Below are 25,038 nucleotides of genomic sequence, written 5' to 3'. Positions count from 1 at the left end.
TTTTTGCTCAAGGCTAGCACTCTGCCACTTGAGCCACAGCGCCCCTTCTGGCCGTTTTCTGTATATGTGGTGCTGGGGAATCGAACCTAGGGCTTCATGTATGGGAGGCAAGCTCTCTTGCCACTAGGCCATATCCCCAGCCCCCTTCAGTAAACTTTTGTTAAACCTATTTGGCTACTTGAGGTTTCACTAAAGAATGAGTTAGAGTTTATTTGAAAAAAGGAGCTGTTTCTTTAAGTATTTAAGCTACTTGAATTGTATTACCTTTGTAGTCATTATTTCACTTGCTTGGCAAGAAGATGTCATCCTTCATGGATATATTTTACCTTTTCCATTTTCTCTTTCTCTCTGCTTTGCAGGGAGTCTCAAAAAATATTATTATTAAACATTCAGAAAAGGAGTAAGATTTTTTTTTTTTTAAATAGGTGGGCTGGGAGTTTAGCTCAGTGTTAGAACACTTGCCTAACATGTGAGGAAGGAAGGAGGAAGGAAGGAAGAGAGGGAGTTAAGTGGAAGGGGAGGAATGAAATGAGGGAACAATAGAATGAAGGAAGAGAAGAAGAGGGAAGGGAAAAGAAGAGAAGGGCACCTGGCTAACATTTATATTTGAGATAGCTTTCATAAAAATTTGAGGTTCAAACATTCCTTGTTTCTATACTGATTTGTAATTCAGCCCCTTTATTTGACATACTTCATATCAAATGGGGATAACTTATTTTAAGGTTTTTAAATTTTAAGTTTTTAAAAGGAACATTTGAAGCTGGGTGGTGGCTCATGCCTGTAACCAAAGCTACTTAAGAGGCTGAGAACTGAGGATTGCTGTTTGAAGCCAGCCCAGGTAGAAAATTTCATTGTACTCTTATCTCTAACTTAACCACAGAAAGCTGGAAGTGGAGCTGTGGCTCTAGTGGTAGAGCACTAGCCTTGAGCACAAAAGCTCAGATACAGTGCCCAGGCCCAGAGTTCAAACCATAGGACTGGCCAAAAAAGGAGGAACATTTGAAAAATAGAACACACTCTTTTAGGAAGACTTTTTTTTTTTTCTGGACCTGGGGCTTGAACTCAGGGCCTAAACATTGTCCCTGGCTTCTTTTTGCTCAAGACTAGCATTCTACTACTTGAGCCATAGCACCACTTCCGGTTTTTTTGTATATGTAGTGCTGAGGAATCAAACCCAGGGCTTCATGTATGCTAGGCAAGCACTCTACCACTAGGCCACATTCCCAGCCCTAGGAACACTTATACAAATGCTCGGTTCAACTTTTAAAATATATTACCAGAATCCAGAAATAAATGCATAGTATTATCTAAAATTTAGTTGCTTTTGAAAATATATTATGCCAAAGGACATTCCTTTTATAATTTGAAGTTTGGATGAGAAAAAAATTCTTTTCTTGACCTGGTGAAGTCTATATATTGTTCTTAACCTGGGTTGCATTTTTACTCTGGAACAGATCAGGGAACTTTGTTTTTACAAACAAGGTAATATGGGCACCAAGACCTCACTTCTGGTTCACTCTTCTCTCTTCCTCTTCCTTTTAGTTACCTTCTATAAAAGGGCATAGTTGTTTATCACTGAAAGAACAGGTGCTGCAAGTACTGTTAATCTTGAACATTAGGCCAGCTCTCCCAGGAATGTGATAAAAGATCCTGCAAAACTTGGTTTTTAACTGAGTGTCAAAAGATACGAAAAAGTTAAGATCACAGTAACAAAGTAAAAAACATCTCTCATATACTTCTAGCTTCCTAAAGTCTGAGTTCAGCTGTAATTGTCCACAGTGGCTTTTGTTAGTGTACTAGTATCAGTACTAGCTATTGGCTAACAGTAATTGGAGTCTCAAATGTCCCTAATGGCTCTGTTTGTTGAAGGCTTGATCCTTAGTTTAGTTCTATTGAGAAGTGGTAGAGCCTTTAAGAAGTAGGGCCTAGTGAGATGCCTTCAGGTTATTTGGCAGGTACCCTTGAAAAAAAATTGAAACCTCATTCCTGTTCTCTTTTCTCTCTTGCTCTCTGACCCCAAGATGGATAGTTTTCCTATGTGTTATCACATGGTGTGTTAATATTGAAAAGTAACCGTGTTGATCAACTATTCATGGTGTATGAAATTGTAAGTCAAAATAAATCTTCTTCCTTATAAATTGATTATTTATTATACTGATGGATTATACTTGCTGACTAACATAGTAAATATAATCAGAGATTAGGAAGAGGCACACTTTAGCTTTATACTAGACCAGGATTCTTTTAAGATTTGTGACAGTTCCATTTGTTCTCATATAGGGGATCTGAGCTTAAACTTTGCTGGATTTGACTCCTTGCAAAGCCAGCAGGGTGTGGATATGTACAGCCATGGCATCACTCTTGGCAGAGGAAAGAAAGAATGCTGAATTGCCTCATATCCCATTGGAGATGGAAGGTGGAGTACAATATCATTCCTTTGCAGTGATTGAGGGCTGTGTTGACTGTGTGATGCATAAGGAAATATGACTTGAGGATATTAAGTAAAGTTTCTATTCAGGAATTCTTGGTCAATGACTGAGATTTCCCAGAAAGCTAATACAGTTGTTGACTCAAAAAGGCAGATACCTTAACTTAGGAACAAAACAAAAGACTTACTAATTTCATTTTGGTAGCTCTTCATCTTCATGTTTCATTTTCTTGTAGTATAACACTGTCAAATGACAGACCTCTGAAAAATGTAAATACTGAATATCACTAGCAACACTGTAATAAATGCTTTTCTTGTTTCTTGTGTGTGCATACAGGTGTGTGTGCATATGTTTAAGGCAAAGGTTATCTTTGTGATGCTAATATAATTTGAAAAATGGATACCATGGTCTACTAATAAAGTACTTTATTGATGCCAGTAATTGTGTATTATTATTTTTGTTGTAATTGCTTTGTGATTAAAGAATCATAATGTCCATTATTTGTTATAAAAGAAGAGACTGTTTAAACTCACCCTAAACATATTCCTCCTACATTTTCATCAAAAGTATGGCAATCTTAGATTATTTGAGTAGCATCTGTATGCTAAGAAACCAGTGGATTTTTCTTCTCCAAAGATGTTTGAAGCTAATAGTCCCTTAGATGACTTATGCTTTTTTTTGTTGTTGTTGTTTTTTTGGCAGTCCTGCACCTTGGACTCAGGGCCTGAGCACTGTCCCTGGCTTCTTTTTTTTTTGCTCAAGGCTAGCACTCTGCCACTTGAGCCACAGCGCCCCTTCTGGCCATTTCCTATATAAGTGGTGCTGGGGAATTGAACCCAGGTCTTCATGTATACAAGTCAAGCACTCTTGCCACTAGGCCATATTCCCAGCCCTTATGCTGGTTTTTATCTAGCCCTTTTTATTGTATTCTGAGCATTTGGAGATGCCAAACTGTAGCAACACATTGTAGTACAGTTATGAGCCGGAGCTGGACATTTGACTGGTCTCTCTGTTCTGGAGATTCATTCTACCTGACATCTTACAATAACAAAGCAATTACAAAAAAAAATCATACCCAAGTACTGGCAGCAATAAAGTACTTTACTAAGTACCATTGTATCAGTGTTTCAAATTATATTAGCACCACAGATAACCTTTGCCTTAAATATATGTGCACACATGTGCACTTGTGAATGATTGTGGTTGACTAGATATTTGTCTGTGCTCTCACCAAGTTTTGGGTGAATATACTAAACATATCTTGGTCTTGAAGAGCCTTACTGTAAAGCACAACCTTTATTGTTGAGTTTTCTTATACTCTTGGTTTTGTTTATCTGTGATGTTTTAGGTTTTGAGATGGGGGTCTCACTGTGTTGCTTAGGCTAGCTAGCCTCAAGCTCCAGGCCTCAAGTAATGCTGCCACCTACTCTCCCAAGTGGTTTGTACTAAAGCTGTCCATTGCATCCAGCTCTGTTTTACTGTTCTTGATTTGGTATTTGCTGACTTTACTGATACTTTACCTATGTACACCAAGATTCCTTTTACCTTCCAGGATGTAGTTTCTGTTTTGTTTTGTTTTGTTTTTGCCAGTCCTGGGCCTCGGACTCAGGGCCTGAGCACTGTTCCTAGCTTTTTGCTCAAGGCTAGCACTCTGCCACTTGAGCCACAGCGCCACTTCTGGCCATTTTCTATATATATGGTGCTGGGGAATCGAACCCAGGGCTTCATGTATACGAGGCCAGCGCTCTTGCCACTAGGCCATATTCCCAGCCCATCAGGACGTAGTTTCTAATGTACCCAATTATAAATATATTCTTTCAGCTACGCATCAAGAATTTTAAACCTAAGAACACTATTGGATTGGATGGAGATTTTAAAAGGATTTTTAAAAGGTCTGAGTAAAATATATTCTAGTGTTTTCACATATTCCTAAATTCTTATATAAATAAATGTTCTTACTCTTTTCTCATTTGTTATTACCTATTTCTTGTCTTTTCCAAGTCATCTCACAGAGTTTTATATCATTTACACAAATTTCTGAAGCTCGACATAACATGACTCACAATTTTTGAACTGTTTAAACTTCTGCATAACCTGTGTATTTTCAACATAGGAGAAAATTTCCCCTACATTCGTGAAATGCCTAACTCTTATGTCTTCTGTCTTAGTGTTTGGGTATGTTGAGGTTCTTGCCATAAATATAAATAAAGGGAGATTTAAATTCTCTTTACTCTTTTCCATACAACTTCATTTTATATCATAATGTGATGCAGTGATACTAAATCTAAATGACAGCTGCTTGTGTTCAAGTGACATATTTATTTTCTAGTAAAGTATAACATTTGGAAAATTAACTTGTTTGTATCTTTATTTCATGACATAAGGAAAATGAATGCAATTTTCTCCCTAAATAGCTCTAAAAAGTCTTAACTACTGAAAATTTCAGTTTAATAGTACCAGCACCTCTTCATAGCCACATACTTCATTCATTTAGATTCACTTTAGACTTTGGTAACAAGATACAACTGAAACCAATAAAAGACTTTTCTAATTAGATTAGAGTCATGATATAGTGGTCTTCATTTTAAAAGCAGATCTCCTGCCAAGAGTTTTATTGTAAAAGTAAGACATCGCATTTTGAAATCCTATATTACGCACTAAAAATATTTTGGAAAGTCTCCAGAGCCTTTGAATATATTATGCTTTGTTTCTAATCCCTCATACATTACAAGATTATATTTGTAGATGATTTATCTGCAAGATTATAATTTTGTTAGGGTTGAAATGATTCAGCTTGTATTTAATATAAAACTATCAAATCTGAACCTTCTATCCTCCTCTAAGACTTAACACTATGCTTTGTGTGAGACAAAATGTCTCATTAACGAGAAATCATCAGCTGAATTCTATTGTGAAACCTATGTAAAACTGTCCTGTTTCAGATACTTTTCACTTTTAAAAAGCTTTTTTGCAATATTACTTTTTGCTAGGTTGAAGTGTATGGTGTAATATTTTTGCCTATTTGTTTACATTAAATTTTCATTTTCTTTTACAGAAAAATTATTACTTCTGAAATCTACTGATCTCTATTTTCCCTTTAAAATATGTGCCCCAGTTTCTAACCTCTACTGAAATTTTTCATAGGTTAAGATTAATATTAAACCAGGTGCTGGTAGCTCATACCTGTAATCCTAGCTACTCAGGAGGCTGAGATCTGAGGATCTTGGTTCAAAGCCATCCTGGCAGAAAAGTCCATGAGACTCTTTATTTCCAATAAACTACTCAGAAAAAGCTGGACGTGACATTGTGGTTCAAGTGGTAGAGTGCTAGCCTTGAGTACAAAGAAGCTCAGGGACAGTGCCCAGGGCCCTGAGTCCAAGTCCCAGGACCAGCAAAAAAAAGAATAATATCAAGTAAATTTTAATCTGGATAGCATAATGCTTTTTTAAGAATTATTGATAAGGGACAGTTTCCTAGCTTTTAGTCAGTTCAAGAAATGAATATAAGGGGGCTGGGGATATAGCCTAGTGGCAAGAGTGCCTGCCTCGGATACACGAGGCCCTAGGTTCGATTCCCCAGCACCACATATACGGAAAACGGCCAGAAGGGGCGCTGTGGCTCAGGTGGTAGAGTGCTAGCCTTGAGCGGGAAGAAGCCAGGGACAGTGCTCAGGCCCTGAGTCCGAGGCCCAGGACTGGCCAAAAAAAAAAAAAAAAAAGAAATGAATATAAGAAACAAAAATTAAGATATTCTAGATTTACTTATTTCTAAGATACTTTTATCAGAGCAGTCAGATCTATTACAGTAAGATGAATTGGAAATTAAGGAAAAGGTTTAGACTGTTACTTTTAATGACTCATTAAATGAGCAAGCTAGTTTTGTTATTTAAAAGTATTTCTTAGCTGGGTGCTGGTGGCTCACACCTGTAATCCTAGCTACTCAGGGAAGGCTGAGATCTGAGAATAGCACTTCAAAGCCAGCTTGGGCAGGAAAGACCATGAGACTTATTTTCAAGTAACCACCAAAATCCGGAAGTGGTGCTGTGGCTCAAGTGGTTGCCTTGAGCTGAAGAGCTCAGGGACAGCATCCAGGCCCAGAGTTCAAGCGTCACCATCGACAAAAATGAAAATGAAAAAATAAATAAAAGTATTTCTTGCTGGGCACTTGTTCCTATACTTGCAATCCTAGCCACTCAGGTGGCTGAGATCTGAGTATCATGGCTTGAAGCCAGCCTGGAAGGAAAGTGTGTCTGACACTTATCTTCTATTTACCACCAAAAAGCCAGAAGTGGAGCTGTGGCTTAAGTGGTATAGTACTAGGTTTGAGCAAAAAAGCTCAGGGACAGTACCTAGGCCTAGGCATTGAGTGCAAGCCCTAGGCCACTCTCTCTCTCTCTCTCTCTCTCTCTCTCTCTCTTTCTCTCTCTTTCTCTCTCTCTCTCTCTCTCACACACACACACAAACACGTACCAAGAAAATCCTATCTCAAAAACTAGAAAAATGGCTGGGCGTAGGTGGCTCACACCTGCAGTCCTAGCTACTCAGGATGACAGGATGATTGCAGCATGAAGCCAGCCTGGGCAAGAAAGTCTGTAAGACTGTAATCTCCAATTAAATCACAGAGAATGCTGGAATTGATACTGTGGCTCAAGTGGTAGAGTGTTAGTCTTAAGGCACAGCACCCAGGCACTCAGGCCTCAGGACTGGCCATAAAAAAGAATCACTACACTAAGTGAAGTGTTAAAAGCTTCCCAAGAATAACCTTGAACACTACTATTCTGGAAAAAAGGTAGATAGCCAACTACTGTCATTCCTTAGTATTCAATACTTGTTTAACTTTCAGACTTTAAAAAAGACAACAGTGCAACATATTGTAGTCATACTTAAAATATACTCAGTCCTGGCTGTTTCTTCTGTAAGTAGAATGGGAATGGTCTCTGCTAATTATGTAAGTCAGCAGGAAATAGGCTTCTGTATATTGAATTTTATTTTGCAGATTACATTTCCTTATTACATTTGTTCCACCTAACAAAGAATAGTCAATAGTAACAAATTATTAAAATATTTGTAAAGGATAAATATTGGACCTACCACATGGTATAATGTATTTTATACACCTTTCCAAAAGGTATAAAGGTAATAATACAGTCTGTATTTCTGAGTGTATGTTAAGAGATGTCCAAATAATTTTGATAAAGACAAACAAAACAGTCAGGACAGGACATAGTGGTGACTCACACCAGCAAATCCTACCTACTTAGGAGGCTGAGATTGGTAGGATCTAGGCTCGAGGCCAGTTGAGGCAAAAAGTTTGTGAGACTACCATCTCAACCAATAAAGCTTGGTGTGGTGACATGTATCTGTCATCCCAGGCAGATAGCAAGCATAAATAAAAAGATCACAGTCCAGGATGACCTGGGCATAAATTCAATACTAAAAAAATGCCTAAAGCAAAAATGACTGGAGGTGACTCAAGTGGAAGCACCTAACTAGCAAATGCAAGGCCCTCAGTTTAAATCCTTTTATGTATATTTTATTATCAAACTGAATTACAGAGAGGTTACAGTTTCATATATTAGGCATTGGATACATTTCTTGTACTGTTTGTTACCTCGCCCCTCATTCCCCCCTCCCCCCTCCTTAATCCTTTTTTTCCCCCAAAATTTTTATTATCAAACTGATGTACAGAGAGGTTACAGTTTCATATGTTAGGCATTGGATACATTACTTGTACTGTTTGTTACCTCGTCCCTCTTATCCCCCCTTCCTTCTCCCCCTTTCCCTTTCCCCCCATGCAGTGTTCAGTTCACTGACACCAAACAGTTTTGCAAGTATTGCTTTAATCCTTTTTTTTTTTTTTAATGCTTCTTTTTTTTGCCAGTCTTGGGGCTTGAACTCAGGGCTTGGGCACTGTCTTTGAGCTTCTTTTGCTCAAGGCTAGCACTCGGCCACTTCCAGCATTTTCTAGTTTATCTGGTACTGATTCATCCAGTACTGAGGAATCAAACTCAGGACTTCATGTATGCTAGACAAGCACTCTACCAGTAAGCCACATTCCCAGCCCTGAGCTTAAATCTTGTACGGAAAAAAATCAGCTTATGACTTATAGGATGGACAACTGATTTCTGGTAATCAGGGAAGGTTTCATGGAGGATATGTCATTTTTCATGTACTATACAGAAAGGGGTTGTGGGAAGTTGGAAATGAAATAAAAGGCCATTGCTGGTTGAAGGAATAGCATACATATAAGAATGTGTATTTAAGCCTGTTTGGAAGCAGATTCTGTCAACTATGTCTCATATTTCCTGCTTCAGTGTTGAGAAACTGAATCTAAAGCCTCCTGTATGTTAAACAAGCACTCTAACACTGAGTTACCCCAGTTACACACACTCCTCCCCCGCCAAGCCAAGAAGTAAAGCCAAGTGTTGGCTAGATCACTAAATGGAAAGGGAAAGAAACTAACTAATGGAGGACCCTGAACAGCTACTAAACTGATCAGATTTTACTGGGTAGGCATAGGAGAGACATTAGTGGATTTTTGGACTGGAGAAGCAGCTTAATCAGCTCTATCTCTTGTGATGATGAAGCGGGAAGCTTTATGTCGGTTAGATTGGAAATGAACTCTTATAATTATTCAGGGGAAAATTAAACTAAGAAGGTGGCAGAGGGGAATAGAATGGAAAGGTTGCATATGTGTGACATTGGTTGGTATTTGAGATTGAATAAATAGATAATTCTATTTATTCTATTATTTTATTAACAAATGACTAAAGGCCAACTAACTGACTCCTTCCTAGTTCAAGGTGCAGTACAAATCAAGCATTTAATATTGAAGTGAAAATGGGAGGCTTAAGTGACTGAGATAGTGGAAAGAAATAGAAACAGTAAAGTAGTTGCTTGATGATGACAATGTATACTTTACATCATTGAGTTTGAAATGCCATTAGAACACATAAATGAAATGTCCTTAGCAGAACCTGCCTGATGTAACTTAAAATAGCAGTTGACTGTGATGACACACAAGAAAGGAAAAAAAAACAGGACTATTGGATATTGTTGAAGATTTAGAATAAGAGAATTAAGAATAATGGAATGGAGATTGACAAGGTAGAGAATGTTAGAATAATGGAAATTGAGTAAGGAGAAAGAATATCACCTGCAAGTTTCAGAAATGAAGACTTGTAAAGGAAATGAGTGTTGATAAAGAACCATTCAGTTTCATTTCTGAAAGAACAGTTTTATTAGACAGGGAGTAAGATTGTAGGAAGTGAAGGAATGGGTTGAAATGAGGCTTGGTTTTGCTTGTAGTGGAAGGAAAGGAAAAGGTAGACTAATGTGAATGAGCAGGCCAAGCAAGGAAATTAGTTTTAGGCTAGAGGACAACAAACATTTTTTTGTAAGAACTTTTGAAGGGCTTGGCAAAGGGAGAAGATAAAGGTGAACTTGGTGACAGAGTAAAGAAACTTGACCAGAAAGAACTAAAATGCTGTCCAGTAAATCTCTGTATGGTGATGGAAATTCTACCTGACTCTTTAGTACCATAGCAACAAGCCACATGTGACCATTGAGAACTTGAAATGTGGTGCTAATGCATCTGGGACACTACAATTCTAACTCCATTTAATGTGAATTAATTTAAAATTGAATAGCTCCACTTGTTTTATGGCTGCCTAATTAGACAGCAAAGTTCTGGTGGGTAACTAGTTAATTTAGAAAAGAAGGTCAGATATTTTTATGGCTACGGAACTGGTTCGAGAATATCTTTGAGATAGAGGTGATAAATGTTGAAAAAACTTAGGATCCAATAGATTGCTTTATCCTACAAAACTCATGGCATTATTTTCTAGGATTCAGGTAGGAACATGGAAAAGGCTTTTTAACCCTTGTAAGTATTCCCAGTGGAGAATCTGTGCAGATGAGATGAATCACAACAGCATGGAGAGCCCTCCAGAGGCAGGAGTGTGCATTTGTTTTAGTGTGCATGTGCATGTCCTTCCTTCAGTGTTGTGCTCAGCCCTGGGGCAGTGGGGGATGTTGAGTTAGGGGACAAGGGAAAAGCAGCTTTGGGACACTTCTTTGAAAGGCTAGTGTGATAGTAAAGGAAATGAGTGCCCAGCAAATAAGAATGGGGAAGGGCATGGATAGCCTTGCAAGCTGGACAGTGAAGAGCAAACTCCTTGGATATTAGCTCATAAAAGAGAAGCAAGGCCATAAAATTTACATTTGCAAATAGAATTTCCAAAGGAAATGAAACATGAAAGAAGCTGTGAGATTAAGAAATGTCATTTATGAGATGAGATTAGAATATAAGGCTGGAGTACATTTTCAAATTCATGGGAAGGAATGCAGCAACAAACATGTTGGTTTTGTTTTTCCTCCAACTCACTTGCAGTCTGGTTTTTGGCTCCAAGTTCAATTAACTTAGTTTTCATTGTACAATCTTTTCTTAAATAATCTAAATTTAAGTAGTAAAACTAGGATTTAATCTGGGCTCCAATGGGCCATGCCTGTAATATAACCTTAGCTACTCATGAGGTAAAATGTGAGGATTGCAGTGTGAAGTCAGCTGGGGCAGGAAAGGCCATGTGACTTTTATCTCTAGTTAAGCAACAAAAAAGCCAGAAGTAGAGCTGTGGCTCAAGTGGTAGAGCACTAGCCTTGAGCAAAAGAGCTCATGGGACAAGAATCAGGTCCTGAGTTCAAGCCCTAGACTCCGTACCAAACCAAACCAAAACAACAACAGTAACAAAAATCCTGGAATTTATTTTTATCTATTTATGGCCACCTTCAAATTCACAAAAACTGAATTCAGAGTCTCTCAGATCATCTTTTGTAAAGTTTTAACTTTGTAGATTGGAGAATTGATTGGATTAAGTAAATGGATGGAGAGTTCATAGCCAGCGAGTGATAGAGCTGAGACTGAACTGCCAGGTCTTCACTGATTCCCTATATTGGACTATGCTTAAGCAACACAGTGTGTTGCTATGAGTCTTCAGCAGTAGATATCTAATGATCTGTTTCCAGAAGTGTTAAAATACAATATGGAATATTGTCTGTAGAACTGTCCTATGGTTAGTTTCAGTGAACTTTTCTTCCAAATCCCTAAACTGTTGGCCATTTTGAAAGAAAAAAAAAATCTTGAGGCATCATTGGTCCTCTAATTATATTAGGCCCCAGTTTACTAGTTTATTTGGGTTTTAGCATTGAACCCTAAAAAGAAAGACATGATGTCTAAGAGTTAATAAGGATAAGAAAATCTAGAATTAGGCTAGGTTCAGCCAGGAGAGACTGTGTTAGAGAACAGCTATTTTTTTTTCTTCGCTTTTTAAAAAGAACCAAGTGTACTTTTCCTGCTGGCCCTCCTCCATGCTCTTTACTCTTATTAATAATTAAGAAAGACAACTACAGCATATGATATTAAAAAAAAATAGAGCCAGGTTTGGTGGCTCAGCCAGGTGCTGGTGGCTCACTCCTATAATCCTACAGAGGAGACTGAGATCCTAAGAATTGAGGTGTGAACCCAGCAGGGGAGAAAAATTGATGAAATTACATTTCCAAAATGACTAGCAACAGAGCCCTAGCTCAAATGCTGGAGCACTGAGTGAACAAGCAGTGTGAGCATTAAACTGAGTTCAAGCCCTAGTGGAAAAAAACCAAAAAAGATTGTCTTCAGAGAATGTTAGAATGCTCAGATTTTCACTAGCACCTTTATTTTTTTCACTTGAATAATATGTTAAGAAACATATTGAAGTGACAGGATAAAAACATGATTTAAAAAAAATAACAATGTATACCATACTTTGCCCATTTCTTCATTGGCCTCAAATATATAAATGAAGTGACTCAGTATATGAATTGGTAACTTTGCTAAAAATATAAAGATTTGTAAATTCATGGACTAAAGAGTTCAGGTCTTTGGTTTCTGTAACACTGTGACTAAGGAGCTCCTTAACTTGCAGGATCAACAACTCTAGAACCTTTTTTGCATTTCTTGCAAGGATAAGCACAGTGAAACAAGACTCACCTTTTTAATAAACTAAACCAAAGATTTGTTCAAATGACCAAAGACTGTTAGAATTCCTCCATTGTCACTTTAATTTTTATTTATTTTTTGTATGTGTTGCCAGTCCCTTGGGTTTTTTTTTTCCTCTCAAGTTTGACACTCCACCACTTGAGCCATACTTCCACTTCTAGCTTTTTGCTGGTTAATTGGAGATAAGAATCTCACAGGCTTTTCTGTGCCAGCTAGTTTTGAACCCCAATCCTTAGATCTCAGTATTACAAGCATAAACCGCTGATGCTGGTCTCTGGATTTTCCTATTCTTGACCTTTCATATAAATGAAAGCCTACAATACATGGCTTTTTGTTTCTGACTTTTAATTAGGATAGTTTTCCCATGATGCATCCATGTTGTGACATGAATTAGCACTTCCTTATTTTTATGGCTGAATTATATTGTCGGATTATATAGTTATACCACATTGTGTTTATTCATTGATCAGTTGATGGACATTAGGTTAGTTTCTACATTTTGGCTGTTACAAATTGCCATGAATATTCATGAACAAGTAACTGTGATAACATGCTTTCTGTGCTCTTGGGTTTATAAAGTCAATTCTCATACTATTTGTGATAGTTATATCCATAAAGTTATTGCAGACAAGTTAGTAAATACTGAGTCATTTCTTCTACAAGAATTATGGAAGTAGATTCTTGAGAGCCTGTGGTCACAATATTTTCATCAAATGGCCATTACATAGCATGGTTTTATGTGTAGTTCTGTTTAAAGAAATCTGATATATATTATTGATTAATTAGTATTGGGTGCAGTGATAACACTAAAACTCATGTCTGAATGAAGTGTACAAAAGTGCATATGTATTTGTCTCTGAAAGGCACAGCACAACCTTCTTACTTCTTCCACTTAGAAACACTAGGCAGCAAGCACTTTGGCCCTACATGTACATGTAGGTCATTTTAAGCAGTGAAATTGCCAAAAAAAATGGCCCTAAATATACCCAGAGAGGGACATTTGTTTGTAATATGACAGCCACACATTGTCTTCTTGTTGGATCTTAATTAGAAGCATGTATATCCACAAGTCACCAGCATCAGCATGTCTAAGTGACTGTAGAAACACCACAGTGATTCTTTGGGATTTACAAATAAATTATTGTTTGGAGGCAAACTTGCTAGTACAGAATACACAAATGAGGAGCAACTGTACCTTAGTGGCATTGTCGTGCCATGTGGTAATTCCATGTGTAGTTCTTGTTAACTATGGAACTTTTTCTCAGTAGCCACATGACATTTTACATTTGCACCAACAGAGTGTAAGGGTTCCAGTTTCTCTTTGCCCTTGTCGATTCTTGCTATATTTTGCATCCTATGGCTGTGTTTGAGGATGCCAGCTGGTATCTTACTGTAGTTCTGTTTCCTTAAACCATTAATGATTAGTATTGGCTGTTAACATGTCTTTGGAGAAATGTCTGTTCAGATATTTTGCTACTTTTGAATAAGATTGTCTTTTCATTGTCACGTGGTAGGAAACTTTAAAAAAACAACTCATCTGAATTATATCTATATTATATATGTATATATATAATCTGAAAATAGTTTTTTCCACTTTTCTGATAGTGTTCTTTGATGTACGGAACATTTTTTAAATGAAGTCCAAGTTTGTTTTTCCTTTTATTGTTCTTGGGAGTTTTTTAAATCTTATATTTAACTAATTTAACTATGTCCTATTAGAAAGAGTGTTTATTCCTTTTTGTAATATGAAAGATTAGACTTAAAAGGTTGAATGATCACTTATTGTCATTTTTAAATGTAAAGTATTTATAGATATTTGCAAGGTGCTTATGTGGAATTTAAAATACTGGCATCAGGGTCATTCCTTTGTAAAAGGCAGTGTCAAAACTATTTTAAAAAACTGTTTGTAGTTAGAAAAACTGAAGGAAAACATAGCTTTGACTCAGGCTTTTCTCTTAAAAAATGAAAGCTGCCTCTTTTGAAACTATGAAGTTTCTGTCTTAAAAGCAAGAGCCACATGAGCACAAGAATCTCCGGAACTTGGAAATAAACACAAAATGGTGTTTATTTGTGTTAGTTTAAGTGTTGTAACCCCATGTGTCAGAAAACTGAATCGGTAACACTTACATTAGGCTAAGCAAGCAAATAATATCAGCCAACATGGCTTTAATCTACTTAAGTAACTTTAAATCCGAAAGATCAAAGGACATTATAACTAAAAACAGTCCTTGCTGCAATTTCCCTGTAGAAGCAGGAAAAGGCTAGAAATTACATGTCACCTTCATATCCTGGCTTGCTGACCTCCTGCTCAGATCAGGCCCCTCTGTATGCCAGCTGTTACCATTATTAAGACTTTGCCCCCAGGGGTTAAGTAGGAGGAAAACTCCTGTCCTATAGGAGAGCAAACAACACAAGTTCCAGCCCCTAACATGCCTAATTCAAAGCAATCTGCATGTGCTTGTCATTCAGTCCCTCCTGGCTCTCAGTTTGCTCTGCCCTAAGCTGCTCCTGCCAACTTTGGCTTTCTGTGGCTCCCTGTTCCTGCAGCAAGTGGCGTCTGTGAAGCTGCAGATCTTTGCAGACCAAACTGAACCAGAGAAGTTTCTTCTTTTAACAGTAAGGTAATATTTTGATTTTTGCCTCTCTATGTTTGCATCGGTTACTTTGAAAGAATTTATTTTTAAAACTGAACTTAGTTTCTAAGGTAGTTGTTAAAATTCCAGCTCATTTGGTTTTTTTTTTCCCAATGTAAACTTTGAACAGCATACTTTAATACATTAAAATCTCACAAAGCTTGAGTTTATAGCTTGCCACAGTAAGGTATGTTTATGAAAATGTGCTTTCTTTGTGAAGTTGGAAGGAAACTTGAGATTTAAAGGAGGGCCTGTTGTTTCATACTTTGAGATTATTGTTTAATCACTAACTAAATCAGAAAAAAATTGAAAGTAAGCGCCTCTGCCATGACTACTTGATAGAAGTATACGTATGAAATCCTAGGAATCACTTTTGCAAATTCAGCATTTTAAGAAAACAGTCAGTGTTTTTGAACCGATAAAGAGAGAAGTTTGGTGAGATGCCTATTGGCAAACTGAGCTTCAACAGCAGGTTTAAATCTTAGCAGCTTTCATTTCAAACCCACAGCTTGGTGTCACCCCCTTGAGCTGTATTTGAGTAGACTAAATGTTTCATGCATTGTGTGGAGTTTAAATTGTTAACAATGATAGCTACATTATGGTTGTGCTTATTACAGAAAACCCAGATCAGAATATATTTACTCTAAAGCTTTTTTTACTTAAGCTTTTGCTTAAAATGAAAATGGACAATTAATACATGACTAATAGGAAAACTCAAACTGCATTAGTCTATGAAATATTTTTATGTGTGGTAATACAATGTAAAATTAAGAAGAATAAACAGAAAAAAAAAAAAACAGTGAAAATTGAACAGTTTCATCGTGGCTGACCAGAAATGCCTTTCTTGGATGACAGTGTAAGAAATAGAGAACAAGTTTTATAACTTGCTAAAACTTTTCTTTAGAAAATAAGTATTCTTTTTGAAAGAAAAATGAAATATGCCCTATTTATCAATCAGAGGATTATTTTAGATCATAATGCTTATAATTAAGAGCGCTCTAGTTCCCTTTGATGGCTAGGAAATCACTAAACTATGTAAGTAAGCTCTAAACTAGTAAGTATCTTGCTAGTAGGCTTTGCCACTTCCCTTGATTTTAAACTATGTTGACACATTTCTACTTTTTAAAATTTAAAGATGGCCTTTTGCATTATTTTATGTTTTACTTTTGTATCTCTAATCAACTACTTTTGAATGTTACATTGCCAAAATATTGAATATTGAACTGTCTTATTGACATAATTCATTTGGAACTTTTGTTTCATTGTCTGCCATGTTTCATATAGCATGTTTCACAGACATGAGATTTAAAATTGTGAAATATAACACTTAATTACCTGAAATGACTGTTCTCCAATGCTGTTCAGAAATTTCATGATAACTTTGCCTCAGTTTGAAAAATGATGTGTATTTAAAAATTGGTTCATTCAGCCTTTAACCCTAATCTCACCTGTTGTTGCTTTATTGAACCAATTGATCCTTTTTTGGCAGCTCTTGGGAAATTTGCTTTTCAGTGTTTACTATAGCTCGATTCTTTACCTTTAGTTGTAACTTCTTTGAGTTCTGAGGTTAGAACCATGCATTCTCATTGCATATTTTTTAAAACTCAGTGTGGATGATAGATAGCCTTGACATACAGACTATTTGAACCTTTTCTGTTTTTACAGAACTTGTTTGTGATTGCATCTTAATATAGAAATAAAACCAGTTGTTTAGGATCAAGATGAACTGCTCAGCCTTTTGAGGAAAAGAATTACAAAGCGAAATAACTAAATCAGACAAGCTAGCTTTGGGAAATAGAGGGTCTTTGTTCTCTTCTTCTAAATTTCTCTTCTCTCCTTTTAAATGCTGTTAAATGGACCCATGTATTAGAGATGGACACATTTAGATTAAAAAACTATCCACAAAGGATATAGTAGGTGCATCTTTTAAAAATCTCTCCCTCCTTTTTTTGTTAATGTATGTCAACTGTGTAAAATAATTTATTCAATAGCATTTTATACATGCATATATTTATGCATGCCTATATTTATATACATAAATATATGTTGATCATATTTATCTCTTATTGTCCTCTGTAATCCGTCTTCTTACTGGACCCTTACTCCTCTCAGATAGCCTCTACTCCCTTCCCCTGGTCTTCCCTCCCCTGGTCTTCCCTATCCCCACCCCTTTCATCTCCTCTCTTCTTGTCTCCCCTCCTGTCTCCCCTTACTTCCCCTATTCTTTTGTGCCAGTCTTGAACTCAGGACCTGGGCACTGTTTCTAAGCTTATTCATTCAAGACTTGTACTCTACCACTTAAGCCACAGCTCCACTTCCTGCTTTTTGGTAGTTAATTGGAGATAAGAGTTTCAAGAACTTTCATTCTCAGGCTAGCTTTGAATGACACTCCTCAGATCTCAGCCTCTAGAGTAGCTAGTATTACAGTGTGAGCTAATGGCTCCTAGCTTGCCTTTTTTTCCCTTAAAGACAGACTCTCCATATGAGAGAATACATATACTATTTTGTCAAAGTCTGGCTTATTTTGTTTAACATGATGATTTTCAGTTCCACCCATTTTCCTGCATTTATGGTTAAATAAGACTTCATTGTGTACCAACTTTCTTTATTCATCTGTTGATGAGCACCTTGGCTGAATCTATAACTTGGCTATTATGAATAGTAGTACTTCTTATATCATTATGAAATAAAGATATTTATCTATTTAATTAAAAATATAATTTAATTTCCTTCATAAGCAAACAGAATCCTCTGTCAACACTAAATACAATTACAGTCCATCTGATACTTACAAGAAAGCATATAAGAGAATTCAGGAGCATTTATAGTAATAAAGAATAGAAACATTTATGAAAATTATACCCACGCTTTTACTAAACATTTGCCAATCAAATGGAAGAAAGCCTTTAAAATTCAGTATTTTTCTAAGCTTAAAGCGGATCTCAGAGTCTTTAAGTAAAAATATGCCTTTAATAGTGTTTCATATAACTTTTAGTGGTGTTTCCCAAGTTGCTTAGTAGACTGCAGGATACCCTTGAGAGATTAAAATTGCTAGACTCTGCAGGGAAGAACCTATTTGAGAAGCTTCTCTGGGAAATTTGATTTGCTACCTTTCAAAGTTCACAAAACAGCAGGGAGTGGTGCCTGATATCAAATGCTTAACATTTGTGGGAAAAGTTTAGATAATTCTAAGTGTAGTATTAAAACAAAACACATCCCTATTTAAATCAAATAACTTTGAAGTGATTCATGGTGATTGATCTCAGTTTTCAGTTTAATGAAAGGCATTTAAAAAATTCTCTCACATTCTTTAGCCTCACAATATGTGGGAGGAGAAGGTATTTTTTTTTTTTATTTGATTTTCCTCAGCCCTTGAGCTGCTAAGTGTTGAGGGTTAAGGATGTGTGAAGTATTAAACATCATGTGGTGTCTTTAGATATGCTTGTGATCTGTTCAACAAAATTAGTTAAGCCTAGAAATACAATTCTGTGTCTGCTGGGGACATGGTAATACAGGTGGGTTGCTCAGCTGAAAAGCTGCCCATTTTGTGATTGTAGTGCAGCACAATAGTTTCAGACGAAATCTTATAACCTTGAGACAGACCTATCACTTTGTGTGAAGTCCTGTTTATACCAAACACCCTATGCTTTTTATTTGGTGGAGTGTGAAGCTAGAGAGCAGAGTAGGCCTAGCATCTGAGGCTGTCTGACCCTAGAATTAGAAAGTTGTAAGAGGCTAAAGTGCACCCAGAAATCCACCACCGGTACCTCACATGAATGTTGCACACATACTTGGAATATTAAGAAGCATTTTTAGACACTAGAACCAAGGACTATACTTTTTCTTGAGGGTTAAATAAGCTTGTTTGTCAATTTGGCTATTTCCTAAACTCCCTTTAAAAGGTCCATAATTGAGGCTATGTGATAACGTGCTTCACATTCCTGCACTCTATTCCCCTTGAATTCTGCACAGTTGTCTGACTTAAGCTGATGTCTCATTAAGACTTTCTCATCCATGGCTGCATCCTTGTGGGTACCCTTCCCACATAAGAACTACTGTACATACACCTCTTTTCACTGTTACCAAGAAAACAAGTAGAGAGAGTACAATAGGATAAAGCACTTAGAACAGAAAATTCTGAGTCCATTTTTTAAAATATGTAGCATGTTTTGAACTTCAAGAAGTATTTTCTGAACATTGAATATTTGTTTTCAGTTACTTCCTCATAAATTGATAAGGATTGATTGTATAAAGTACAAGTCAGTGGTGCTTGACTTTAGCTGTACATTAGAATCACCTGGGAGGCTTTTGAAATATTACATGTCTATACTATTCCAACGTAAATTAAATGAGAACCTCTACCCAAGGGCCTAGTTCTGTAATTTTTGTTTGTTTTTTTTTTTTTTTTGGCCAGTCCTGGGCCTTGGACTCAGGGCCTGAGCACTGTCCCTGGCTTCTTCCCGCTCAAAGCTAGCACTCTGCCACTTGAGCCACAGCGCCGCTTCTGGCCGTTTTCTGTATATGTGGTGCTGGGGAATCGAACCTAGGGCCTCGTGTATCCAAGGCAGGCACTCTTGCCACTAGGCTATATCCCCAGCCCCTAGTTCTGTAATTTTTAAAAAAAATTACCAAAGTGATTTTAATCTGTTGTCTAAGTTGAGACTGCTTTAACAGATCTGTAAGTTGTGAATGTTTGTGGTATATATTGCATTTCCCTCAAGACTGATAGCAGAGTCCGGATAAATGTCTTGGCTGGTGCTTGGGCTAGATAACTACTACATGTAGCAGAAGAATTGCTTTTGCAATTACAATTCAGTGATAGGGCTCTTCAAGTACACATTTAGAAGATAAATATTTGTGCTAAATGAAGATGTTATTGATCACATCCTAAATTGTAAAAGATGCTCACATGTCTCTTCCTACATACACCAACTGCCAAAGTACATTAAGCATAAAGTGAGAACAATGAGATTGTGTGTATGTGTGTGCATGCACACTTCTCTCCCCCTCCTGCGCACAACTTGTCCTAGGGCTTGAACTCAGGACCTGAGTTCTGTCCCTGAGCTTCCCTCCCCACCCCCCTCAAGGCTAGTGTTCTACCACTGGAGCCACAGCAACACTTCTGGCTTTTTGGTGATATGGGTCTTTCTGACTTTCCCACTGGGACTGGCTTTGAACTGCAATCCTTAGATCTCAGTCTCCTGAATAGTTAGGGTTACAGGCCTGAGCCACCAGTGCCCTGCATGAGATTGGTGTTTTTATAACCATGAATTCCTTTCACTCACTGACTGCTACATGTAAAAATTTCTGCTTTGACAACTTAATTCCTTTCTAGCAATAATGCTTTCCAAAGTCAGAGTTTTCTGGTTGGCTATGATACATATACTCTACAACTTCCTAAGTTTATTTTACTTCTATAAATTCTTGTTATAAATACGGGGGGTTTTGCCTACCATTTAAATTTTTTCTTCTCTACCATTAAGCTGTTTGTAAATACCACAAGTAGTTCTTATAAAATGAAATGTATATAACATTTATGGTTTATCCTTTTCATGTCTCTATCAGTATATGATATACATATTTACTTTAAAAGAGATTGAAGAAAAACATTTGATATATTCCTTTCACCTTTAAAGGGGGTATTGGTTTTCATAAGTTGAAACTACCCACTTATAAATGTAATAATAAAACAGCAAGTTTTCATAATCATTCACATTGAGAGTTCATACAGTTCAATTTGTTGGCTTTTTCATGATGTGAGGTACAGTATACTAGTACCAAAAGACCCGATAATATTATGAACTGACATTTTATTGTGGAATAAAATTTCAAAAGCATAATGTTCTTTCCTTCAGTTTATTGCATCTTATGCATATAGAGAATAGCAGCTATCATACTTTTTTGTATAGTTTTTTTTCCTTTTTACAATGCTGGAACTGTTTATCAGTGATTAGGTGAAGATATTTGTGTGTTCTTGTTGAAGGAGCATTTAATGGAAGAAAATTCACGAAATCAAAGAAAATTAAGAAAGTTTAATTTGTCTCAGAAGGGGAGAAGATTACATTTCTCTATTTAAAACCATCCTTTTCAGTCCCTTTAACTGTTTGGCTCCTTGATTAAAGCTACAGATTTTATTATTAAGTTACAGCTTCATTATTTTGAAATAGTCCAAGTGATATAGGACAACAACAGTCCATTGCTTGCCTTTTCAAGTTTGCATTGTACAATTTCTGAATGGTTAACACCTTTTTAATTTAATGAAGTAAGCTTCTGATACTCTTGAATACTGGAATGTAACCTTTCAAAACTATCTTGGGAAATGTTGAGTTCAAGGGCTTTTTTTCATGTGGACCTTCAGAATTTAATGTCAGCAGTCTCTTGTGACCCTTTAAACACTAGTTGAACTTGGCATTGCCTTAGAGTCATCATGACGTAGTGGAAAAGCCTTACCTTTAGAGTAAAGCTGGTGTGGGATTAAATCCCAATCATGTGATTTTTGATAAATTAATATTTTTGACCCTCAAGTTTTCTCTCTAAGAGGCTAAAATATCTTCATTTTGAGGAAAGTACTTGACATGGTGAGATAATAGAAAAATAGTTCTAGTAGCACTTTGTTAGGAGAAACTATTCCTAGGGAGAAAGCAAACTGGCTGATGTCCTATCCACCCAGCTCTCCTGAGAGTCCTGCTGAAGAAGAGGCTTGATAAACAGTTTTTTGTCAATTTGTCTTAACTTTTAGAAAAGCTGTTAATAGACCAAGTGAGCACTGATGTTCAGACTGGGACCATCATTGTAGAATAAGCATCTAACAAACTTAGAGGAACCATTTCTCATTAAAACAAGTTTGATAAGTAATAAATAACTGGTACTTCCTTAATTGACTTTAAATATGAAATGAAAAAGAAACTTGAAGTCTGATCTTCTCATAATCTTAGGAGAAAAACATATCTCACCCAGGTAACTGGACAAGGTGCTTTAATCTATATATTTTATTTGTATGAAGAGATTAATGTCCTGGTACCTCTTAGCTCAAGGCACAGGATAGTTTGGGAGTCATGAAATAAGACATAATTAGATATGTCAATGAGAACTTCTGTTAATGTTTTTTTTCTGTCTTCATTAGAAAAAAAAGCCTTTCTTATTTTCTTCATCCTACTTGAGTTGTATATCATCTTGATACCACTTAGATCTAATTATCTTGTGCCCTCCCCATTTAATTTGCATCTACTCCCACCTTGCAGAGGGACTAGGAGCTTGGGCATGTTGTTGGAGGCTTGAAGCTCCAAATAAAGTGGACGGATGGGGGCTGGGAATATGGCCTAGTGGTAGGAGTACTTGCTTCATATTCATGAAGCCCTGGGTTCGATTCCTTAGCACTACATATATAGGAAAAGCCAGAAGTGGTGCTGTGGCTCAAGTGGTAGAGTGCTAGCCTTGAGCAAAAAGAAGCTCAGGGACAGTGCTCAGGCCCTGTGTTTAAGCCCCAGGACTGGCAAAAAAAAAAAAAAAAAAAAAAAAAAAGAAAAGAAAGAAAGACAGACAGATACATCATACTCTATATTTTGACTACTTCTCAAGGTGAACCTTATGTTTGGAAACACTGACCTCATGTTTTTTTATGTTAACTAAGTGAAATTGCTCTGGGAAATTGTCTCCTGAAAAAGATAGTTAGCCATACATAGAATGTTATTGATGAACCAGTCTTGTTATATTCTTGTTCATTGTTATGAATCTGGTGAAGCAAAGTGCAATTCTAAAATAGATCATCTAAGGGACCAGGTAGGGTGGTGTGTGCCTGTAATCTCAACTACTAGGAAGCACAAGTAAGAGAATCGAAATCTGAGGCTGCTTCCACACAAAAAGTGGAAATTTTATTTTTAGAAAAACCAAACACCAAATAACTACAGCATAAATTGCTGGAGGAATAGCTTAATTTGCTTGCCTTGCAAGCATGAAGATTTGTGTTCAGTGCCTCTCACCATCATCAAATTACATACATACATGCATGCATGCATGCATATCATCATCATTGTAATGATCACAACCACCAACTATACTTAAAATAGTTTAGTAGAAAGCTCCTAACCTTGGAATCAGGTTTTCTAGTCTCTATCATTGGTATGTGACTTTGAGCACTATACCTAGATTGTATATGTCTAGTTTTCTTTTGCAAAATAGTGGTAATGCCTGCCACATCTGTTTTTCTGAGGGCTATTAGGATCAACTCAAGTGAAATCTTGTGTGTGTGGATGTGATTTGTACTTACATAACAGTTGATGGGTATGAAAACACTGCTCCTTCAGGCTATCTGAGCCTGTGTTTATTAAGGGTAGTGGTGTCTTTGCTAAATGGTTACTGTGGTAATTGGAACAGGTCTCTGTATTCTCTCAATGTACACTTAGATTTTAAGTTGACAATTTTCTGGCCTGAATAAGACTGCTAATTTCCAATTTCAAATAGTTACTTTAAGGTTTTTTTCCCCTTTATTGTCAAAGTGAAGTACAGAGGGACTACAGTTTCATATGTAAGGCAGTGAGTACATTTCTTGTTCAACTTGTTACCTCTTTCCTCATTTTTCCCCCACCTCCCCCTTCCTCCTTTCTCCCCCCCACCATGAGTTGTACAGTTAGTTTACACCAAATGGTCTTGTAAGTATTGCTTTTAGAATCATTTGTCTTTTTAGCCTTTGTCTCTCGATCTTGGTATTCCCTTTCCCTTCCCTAGTTCTCATACACACATATATATGGTGTCCAGGGTACTAAGATCAGATACAGTGATAGCGGCAGGGGGTAGGAGAGTTGGTAAAACCACAGGAAGGGATTACTAGAAAAAAAAAAGGGTATAGTTTCACATGGCATATTGAAAATAATTACAACAAAATGCATTTTAGAAGTATCTGTACTCTGGCAATCACCTACATAGTTTGAGTGCATCCTTTGGATAAGTTGGATATTATTGACATTAACTAGTCACACATAGTGAATGACTAGTGGAGTCAGCTTTAAAATTCAAGCCTAGTCATGTGATTTCTTCTCAGATATAGATCTTCAGTTGCCATTTAATACTAGGAAACCTCATTGGATATCTTTTAATATTCTTGTCACTTTATTCAATTGCAAGTGAAAAGTGCTTGGTCAAAGAATTTGTAAGCTCCCAAACTGCGAAATCACTTAACACATAAAAATGTTAGATGAAAAGATGAATTGAGTATGGGATTCATGGCTTTGTGTGTACTGAAATTGGCATATTAAATTTATGGACAGCAAGAAGTACACTAAAATATGTGATATGGAGCCAGTGCCTTAACAGGTGCTCTCTTTTGGAACTCCCTATGTGTTCTTGCCTTCCCCAAAGAAATTTTAACGTAGATTTCTTTGAAAGTTACTATAGTTATCTAAAATTTTAACTTTGACTATAAATACAATTCTCACTGCCTTTGCCATTATATTTATCACAATAATCTGGCACAGGTAAAGGGTATCAACAGTTTCCTTAGAAACTGGGGTGTTTTTTTTTTTGTTTTTTGGGGGGGAGGGGTATTTTGTTACATTTGTTTCTTCCTCTGTCTTGTGTTCGTTCTTGTTTTAATTCCTTCTATTCTAGGCTTAGACCAATTTTTCCCTTTTGTTTCAGTTTTAAAGAAAAAAGATCTCTCTGTGGGCTTCAGGATCAACTTCACTTCAGGTCGAAAGTTTGCTGTTTTCTTGGTTACCTGAACCTCTAAACCTAAATATGCCATAAACATTTCTTAAAATGACTCATTTCTGGATTTTTTCACTTATTTTTAAAAAAAACTTAAGTCCAAATTAATTGGTCCTATTTTACAATTAAAGAATCTTAATCAGAGAAAGTTCATGTGACTAACTTCAAATGCAAGCTGAAGTCAGAGTTCAAATTATTCTTTACCATCAACTAGTTTCTCCTTAGAAACAAGAACAGGTTGC

General features: G+C 36.6%; 1 protein-coding gene across 7 annotated transcripts in view; it reads left to right on the top strand.

Moving 5' to 3' along the window:
• Disp1 (dispatched RND transporter family member 1) overlaps positions 1–25,038 on the top strand; it is a 150,309-nt gene that overhangs the window by 71,769 nt on the left and 53,502 nt on the right. The window contains exon 1 of one of the 7 annotated variants that reach the window (XM_048358149.1): positions 2,307–2,416. The exons of 4 other annotated variants lie outside the window; for them this stretch is intronic. In XM_048358149.1, coding sequence (XP_048214106.1) covers positions 2,350–2,416 — 67 coding nt within the window. In that variant the 5' untranslated portion in view covers positions 2,307–2,349. Of the gene's footprint in view, positions 1–2,306; positions 2,417–14,287; positions 15,083–25,038 lie in introns of those variants that run through there. 2 more of the 7 variants (XM_048358155.1, XM_048358152.1) reach the window with 2 other exon arrangements.

The sequence above is a fragment of the Perognathus longimembris genome, chromosome 11 (assembly GCF_023159225.1).
Source record: "Perognathus longimembris pacificus isolate PPM17 chromosome 11, ASM2315922v1, whole genome shotgun sequence".
Lineage (NCBI taxonomy): Eukaryota > Metazoa > Chordata > Mammalia > Rodentia > Heteromyidae > Perognathus > Perognathus longimembris.
Note: the sequence above shows the minus strand (reverse complement) of the source record. Positions and strands in the feature narration are given on the sequence as shown.